Here is a 7,454-nt window from a genome sequence, read left to right as displayed (position 1 = left end):
CAGCATCCCCGAGACTACAAGGGTCTGGGTTTGGAGGCATCAGCCAGAATCATGAGAGGCGGCAGTAAAATGAAGAGAGGAGTATGTGGAGGCAGACTTTCCATGGAAATAGCCCTAGGACCAAGGACGGGGGGAAGAAGGTTGAAGAACCTCATGCTGTGAAGGCCAGGAAGAAATGCCCGGGACTAACAAAGGGGCCCCAATTGCTCACACAATAGCTTGCCCTCCGTGCAGGGGCACAGGACACACAAAGAGAGAGTGCCCCTACGTGGACTGCAGGTTCGCAGAGTTCTGTGGGTGACCAGGTATAAAAGGGGGACCAGGGATAAGGACGATTCCTGTCAAAGTAGGCTGAAGAACGACAAGGGATGTTGCAGATTCAGCAGCAGCGTGTTCCTGTGTATGGAGTGTCCTGGTTAGGCTGCAGTGGCCAGGGGCGGCGCTAGCATGCCAAACACGTGCCTGGGGCGGCAAGCCACGGGGGGCGCTCTGCTGGTCGCCGCAAGGGCGGCAGGCAGGCTGCCTTCGGCGGCATGCCTGTGGAGGGTCCGCTGGTCCCGCAGCTTCAGTGGACCTCCCGCAGGCGTGCCGCTGAATCCGTGGGACCGGGGACCTCCTGCAGGCAAGCCGCCGAAGGCAGCCTGCCTGCCGTGCTTGGGGCGACAAAATACTTAGAGCCGCCCCTGGCAGTGGCAACAGGAGGGGGCGCTGATAATGATTTATTGTACACATGGAGAAAGCGCACTTATCCTACGTCGGTTATTCCCTTGGAAGTAGAAGGAAAGTTTAGGTGGCAGAGGGTAGGGATAGTAAAGTTGTTGCCTTACTCGGTAATGTTAGGAAGAGAGGGGACCTCATTCCCCTTGTGTGAAAAGGGTGGATGCTGGGGGAAGGGACCCCAACCAGTGGGACCGCACAAAAAGCTCACGAGTGTGGACACTCTAGAGAGTTCTCCAGGTCCAGTTCATGAGAACCCTAGACACGTGGTAACATGCTCAGAAAGATGTCAGACACTGGAGGACATTGGAGGGATGAGTAAAATGTGAGGAGGGGCAGTGGAACAGAGTGTGCTAGATCAGGGACACCTAGAAGAGAAGGAGGGAGGAGGTTCTGCTGGCTCCTGGGAGGACAAATCCAAGCCAAGGCACAAGATGGAGAACAAGTCGAAGAGAGGGGTCCTGACAAGGAAGCTTTGGTGGGTGAACCTACCCTGATAGTCCTGAACCAGGGGCAAGATAAGACGGGGGAAGAGAGGGATCGTGAGGCGGTGGCTCTAGAGGGACAATTCACACAGGTAGATATAAGCTAAGAGCAAAGTAATCTGGAAGAAAGATCTGTGGGTTGTGATTGGTGAGATGACCAATGGGCAGAGATGGAGCTGTGGGGGAAATCCCCACCCTCTAGGTGTGTCTTCTGTGGGTGGATAGCAGGAGACCCTCACTGGTGGTCCATGGAAGGCCAGCCCCAAAGGGAACAGGAACCCTCAGTAGAATACCAACCCTTTAAAGAGGGTAGGATCTGGGCAGCAAAGAAGACCTCTTCCAGAGGCAAGAAAAGGCCTCAAGTGAAATGAGGGGGTGCGATGTATGTGTGTGTGTGAGAGAGAGAGAGACAACGCACTCTTAGTAGTGACAGGGCACTATAAGTGGCACGCTGGTCACTGATGTTGTTGCAGCATGAAGAAGGCTGTAGGCTCAGCTCTGAGAAATTACACACTTTGTGTTGGGAGATCATTAGTACCCGGGTGGCAATCACTGGGCTTATGATGTAATTGGGAGGACGTAAGTGGAAGGAACAGGAAGCAAGGGGAAGCTCAGAAGGAAGGCTCAGAGGTGAGCCTGGGCTGAGGAGTGAAGGCTGCGGAGAAATGACTTCTTGCTGTAAGGCTGCAGTATGCTGTGATACTTTGTAACAAAAGAATAAATACCGAGCTGGTGAAAGGGTAATAACCTGGGGTGTGTTTGTGACAGTGAGGCCACATGAACTGGCCAGGCAGCAAAGTACACTGGGTAGTGACTGAGGTGCCCTGTGACAAGTACAAATTCACAAATAATGTGTCAAGGGAGTAAACTATTTGGGCCAAACTTTACTCTGTTGTTCGAGTAAACTATTCGGGCCATGTCTACACTAACAAACTTACACGGCACAGCTGTACTGATGCAGCTGTGCCACTGTAAGATCGCTTGTATAGCTGCTCTCTGTCGATGGGAGAGAGCACTCCCATCGACATAATAAAACCACTCAACGATGGGCAGTAGCTGTGTTGGCAGGAGAAGCTCTCCCACCGACATAGCGCTGTGTATACGAGCACTTATGCCGACTAAACTTAGGTCACTCAGGGGTATGGTTTTTTCACACCCTTAAGTGTCATAGGTTTTGCTGACATAAGTGATAGTGTAGACATGGCCTAACTCCTCTGACTTCAATGGAGATTCACAAAGTAAAATTGGGAGCAGAATTTGTACCTAAATATACCAAAAACCAAAGAAAAATGGCTAACAATGACTATTAGCCACTTCCCCTTCAATGGTCCCTTAGCACCTATTCTAACTGCTTATGCTAACTCTCTGTTGGATCTTGTGTTTAGCTGTGACATGCTGAATACCTTTCCCAGACCTGAAGAAGAGCTCCCTGTAGCTTGAAAGCTTGTCTCTCTCACCAGCAAAAGCTGGTCGAATAAATTATATCACATCACCCACCCAGAATGCAGAATCAGATTTTGACTTTCAATCACTGAATATTATCCAACACAATGAAAGCTAAAAAACAACAACCCAACACTTTAAATATAACCTGTGATAGTGTGAATATAACTTAACAGATGTAAAATGCTGAGTCCATAGAAAAAAATACTAGTTTATGAATTGCATGTATGAGGTTGTGTGTTTGCATGAGTTCAGAATGACCTTTCCAGTACAAAGTGCACTACTTTGGTATTCATTCATTCATGAACATGCCTGCCTTCTTTGTACACGTCCCCTCTTCAATACATACCGTCAGGCTGCATCAAGGGCATTCTGCTGCCTGGCAAAACATCTCCTGTCATTCCCTCTTTGAATCTGAGATTGAACGGCTGCCTGCTATTTGATTTTGGAAGTGTTTTCCTTCCCTCACCGCAGCTCTAGTGATGAGTGAATATCCAAGAGGTTTGCTGGCTGGGTTCAGATAAGCCCCCCACATCTGTAGTGCTTATCTAACCGATCTGAGGTTTGCTTTCCCATTTCCCCAACTACATCCATCTCCTTTCCTCTGGCCACCTATGCCCACTTCTTAATTCTGAACCCTTCTCTCATACGGGCCCACAACATTCTGGGCACGACCCCACCATGTAGCCTTTTCCCAGGGTGTTCTCCTCTCCTTCTCTTGTATCAGGCACCCAGCTCTTAAAACTAGTAACACGATGTGTGGGAGCTGAAGGAAATGCTACCATGCGGTACTTGCATTCTGTTCAGCTAAAGCTTTTCCAATTGCATATGTATTGCTGAGAGAATGTGGGTACATACATAGGGCACTCAAATCTGTTGACATAATATATGCCTAAGTGCTGGGCTGAACACCTACCCAGTTTTATGTATCTACCTGCTACTTTGAGTGTTCATTTGGGAGAGCCGGGGATCCTATTTAAGGCATTTGTGCTTTAAAACTGGGCCCACAGTTTTAAATCAATAATGAGAATAATGTATGAAAACAAACGTATGTTTCTCCCTCAGTTTTTGGGTTCATTATACATTTCCCCCACTCTGTCTAATGGGGAATGACATTACATTTGGGGAACTTGAGGAGTTGCACGACATACATGATGCTCACCAATGGTTGGCGAGAATTAGGAAACCACATGGAGTCCATTTCAGCTGCTGACTTTGTGATCTTTGCTGAGAAATATTTTTATTGTTACTTTTAGTGCAGCAGCATCTAGGCACCCCAGTCATGAACTAGGACCCTGCTATTGTGCTAGGTGCTGTACAAATACAGAACCAAAAGAAGGTCCTGTCCCAAAGAGCTTACAAGCTTACCATTTTCCTGCTTTCTTTCGTAACATGTTGGTAGCAACCACATATTTCCCCCTCCTTTTGTCCAATATGTGTAACCTATATGCAGCATCGCACACCAGAGCTCTAGGAAACCTAATAGGTAAAAAAATCTTTCTAATGATACAGTCCTGGAGAATATTGGAAGAATAAATGCAGCTGTTCCTAATCTACTTGTTAAATAATATTCCACGGTATTGCCTTAGTGTATTTGAGCTCTATTTATTCCCTGTATAAATTAGTTTGGAAGGGTTAGATTTTTATCAGTGAATGTGTGTAAAAGTCAATTTCACAGAACACACAAATTGTTGAAAAAATATTTCCACTGATAATCATCTAAATTTACAGATAGGCAATGTAAGAAAAATGCTTGCTGAGGACTTGTTAGAGTTTGATTTAAGGATATTTACTTTGTATATTTTTGTGTGATGTTGACCCCCCCCCCACCCCCAATAATTTTCGTGCAAATGTTAAAATGTAAAGTGATACAAATAGAAAAAATGGTTAAATAAACATTGACAATATTTGTCAAAATTACACACATAAAAATTGAATTCTGACAAGCCAATGTATAAGGAATTTCTCTGGTTGCTTCCTGCAATTCTTTCAGTCCTCCAGCAGGAGCAGTTAGTATTCGATGTATGATGCAACCTAGTCAACATGACCACAGTTCATCTCTGTTGTAAGTACTCTTCAGAGGAGGGGAGGGAAGAAGGTGGGGCCACACTGAGGACTTTTAATGCCAGAAAGAATGGGAAGGCAAAAGAGAGCGCTGTGCAGTCAATCCAACACGCTGGCTGCTCCTCTGTTTCCTTTACTGTAATTTGCAAAAGTACCTGACTGCCTGTATCTAAGTCTAAAAAAATACAAGTAGGATATATCTTTCTTTTTTTTTCTTTTTAACTTTAGTTACCAATCAACCTATTCAAGATGACAAGAATTTTGACAGCTTGCAAAGTGGTGAAGACTTTGAAAGACGGATTTGAGTTTTGCAATGTGGCTGCTCATCATCACTGGCGTTTGGCAAGGACTGGTACCAGATTTTTAAGTGTCAAGGTAATAATAACCAAGCTCTCGCTAGTATATGTTTTGTGTGCAGATAAACCGCTTGAGGCAGATAAGTTGACTGACTTAAAACCGAACCAAACCTAGCTTCTAATTCTAAGCCTTACTCTGAGCCTGCTTGGCTACAATGTTTTATTGAGTAGGACTCTGTAGTCAGAGCTGAAATTGTAGGGTGAATTGCACCGAAAGGTGAAAGTTCATTATTCCTGTTAAATATTATAGAGGTATTTTCTTTTCAAACACCTTAGATCTCCAGAGTGCTGATAGCGAGAGGAGCTGATCTTATTTTAATAGGAAATACTTACATGCCTGTTGAACTGAGCTTAACTTTTATGCATGTGATTAAGCTTATTAAAGGGGTTATACTGGGGTTTGGCCCTTAGACTCTTAATCCATGGGAGACACACAGTCCCGTGTCTCACACTGGAGCCCTTTAGTTTAGTGGCTTAAATACTATCAGTTTAGCTCCCAGTCTTCAACACAGAGAGCTGAATTCACCAGCCGCAACTTTTTCCAGCTTTACCAGTGTAACTCAGTTGATTTCAGCGGAAGTTATATTGGTGTAAAGCTAGTGCAGTGAGGAATTGGGTCTGGTGTGTAAATTCTGTAGCACTTGCAGTGAAAGTTTCATCATCATCAGGCAGATCCAGACTAGAACAGGCCTCTGCCTGTGTAACCTGCCGTGGGTGCTGGAACAATTTTGATAGTGGGGTGCTGAGACTCATTGAACCAGACTGTAAACCCTGGATATAATGGAAACCACTTCAAGCCAGGGGACGCTGCAGCATCCCTCACTGCCCTAGTTCTAGCACCTATGTAACCTGCTGCCACACTACTGTTAACAAGTGTCAGAATCATAACTATGGGGAGTGTTATAGGAAAAGCTGTAGGGGAAGCCAGGTTATGGTACCCAATGGGTGTTTTCTAACATAGTTAATTCCCAACTGTATGAGACTGATCATTATTGCCTCTATCCACTGAGACATCCAGTTTCCCTAGACACATCTGCAGGCCATTGCATTACAACAGAGAGCAGCTCTCTTAGCTCCCACCAGAGATCTGTTAATCTTAAACCACAAATGATTGTAGAGATGAAGAAAATTGAAGGAGGAAAAAGGCATCTCTGCCATCAACTCGTGCTGTGTCCCATCTGGTGTCTAGGACATTGGGCTTTGAAAGAAAGAGAGGCGTGAAGAATGGAAGTTGGCAAATATGTTAAAATTCTAGACTAGGACACTTGCATTGTTACTGGTGTATTCCGGGTGGAGCCTGCCATCTCGCTTCTTCCCTTTCCCAAGAATCTACTGTGGCCATGAATTATCCCCATGTCTGCCCCTACCTTAAAATCCAGTGCAAAACCCTTCCTTCTAACTGATGAAACCCAGGGCTGCTTCAGCTTCTGCTCAGGTCTGGAGAGCAGGAGATCTTCCTCTTGTAATGGCAACTGCAGTCCTGCTTGGTAAATTAAACACCTGCCATCCTTACAGCTCTAGCCAACACAGCCATTTGAAGAAGAGACATACTTACATAAAAATAAAAAAAATAAAAAATAATTGGAGACATACCAATCTCCTAGAATGGACCTTGAAAGATCATTGAGTCCAGCCCCCTGCCTTCACTAGCAGGACCAATTTTCCCCCAGACTTGTAAGTGGCCTCCTCAAGGATTGAAACAACTGGGTTTGGGTTTAGCATGCCAAAACCACACTGAGCTCCCTCCCCCCATGCATGTGAAACAAATGATATAGCTTTCCACACAGTAAATATGCAGGCCACAGTTCAATTCAATGAGACTTTATTGGTATGACAAGCTAAAGCATGTTGAAGGGTTGAAAAAGCAAGACAGACCCCTCCATTGTGTGTTAGAGGATCTGCTTGGGACAGGGTTCTGTGCTGGGGATCTGATCCCCTGTTTCCATTTGTCACCAGTGTTCATGCCTGACCTGGTGGCAGGTTGTTACAGGTTGCAGTGTCATTTCTGTCATCTCTCTCCTTCCTCCCACTGTCACTGATTCAGCATTTGGCACAAATCTCCCTTTGTTTTGTACGTTTCACCGTAGTGAAGTATCTGCTAGGGTGATAGTCACGTGCTATCCACTTTAGATTGTTGATGGATTTGGTTTTCTTTTCCCAGTGATTAGTATATTGGCGTTTAATGTTCTGGGCTGGCATCTTGTACTGTTTTAAAGGACAGATTTATAGAGGCGTATGCACGTATACTGTAACTCGTCAACAGTACTGCATAAGGACAAGGCCCCTATGGTCACTTTACAGGCGTCTGCTAGGCTGGGTGGCACATCCAGTTAAAAAGGTTAAGAGAGAGAAAACTGCCCAGCTATTTTGGTCTTAGTGTCCTCTGTGT

The 7,454-nt window shown here is 45.3% G+C and overlaps 1 protein-coding gene across 2 annotated transcripts in view; it reads left to right on the top strand.

The window, feature by feature from the left end:
* The first annotated feature begins 4,787 nt into the window (after nucleotides 1-4,787).
* Nucleotides 4,788-7,454, top strand: part of CPS1 (carbamoyl-phosphate synthase 1) — a 131,743-nt gene continuing 129,076 nt past the window's right edge. The window contains exons 1-2 of one of the 2 annotated variants that reach the window (XM_039494420.1): nucleotides 4,809-4,847; nucleotides 4,938-5,084. In XM_039494420.1, coding sequence (XP_039350354.1) covers nucleotides 4,959-5,084 — 126 coding nt within the window. In that variant the 5' untranslated portion in view covers nucleotides 4,809-4,847; nucleotides 4,938-4,958. Of the gene's footprint in view, nucleotides 5,085-7,454 lie in introns of both variants that reach the window. The other variant, XM_039494419.1, reaches the window with a different exon arrangement.

The sequence above is a fragment of the Mauremys reevesii genome, linkage group 11 (genome assembly GCF_016161935.1).
Source record: "Mauremys reevesii isolate NIE-2019 linkage group 11, ASM1616193v1, whole genome shotgun sequence".
NCBI lineage: Eukaryota > Metazoa > Chordata > Testudines > Geoemydidae > Mauremys > Mauremys reevesii.
The sequence above is the reverse complement of the archived record's forward strand: the minus strand, read 5'-3'. Positions and strand labels throughout refer to the sequence as shown.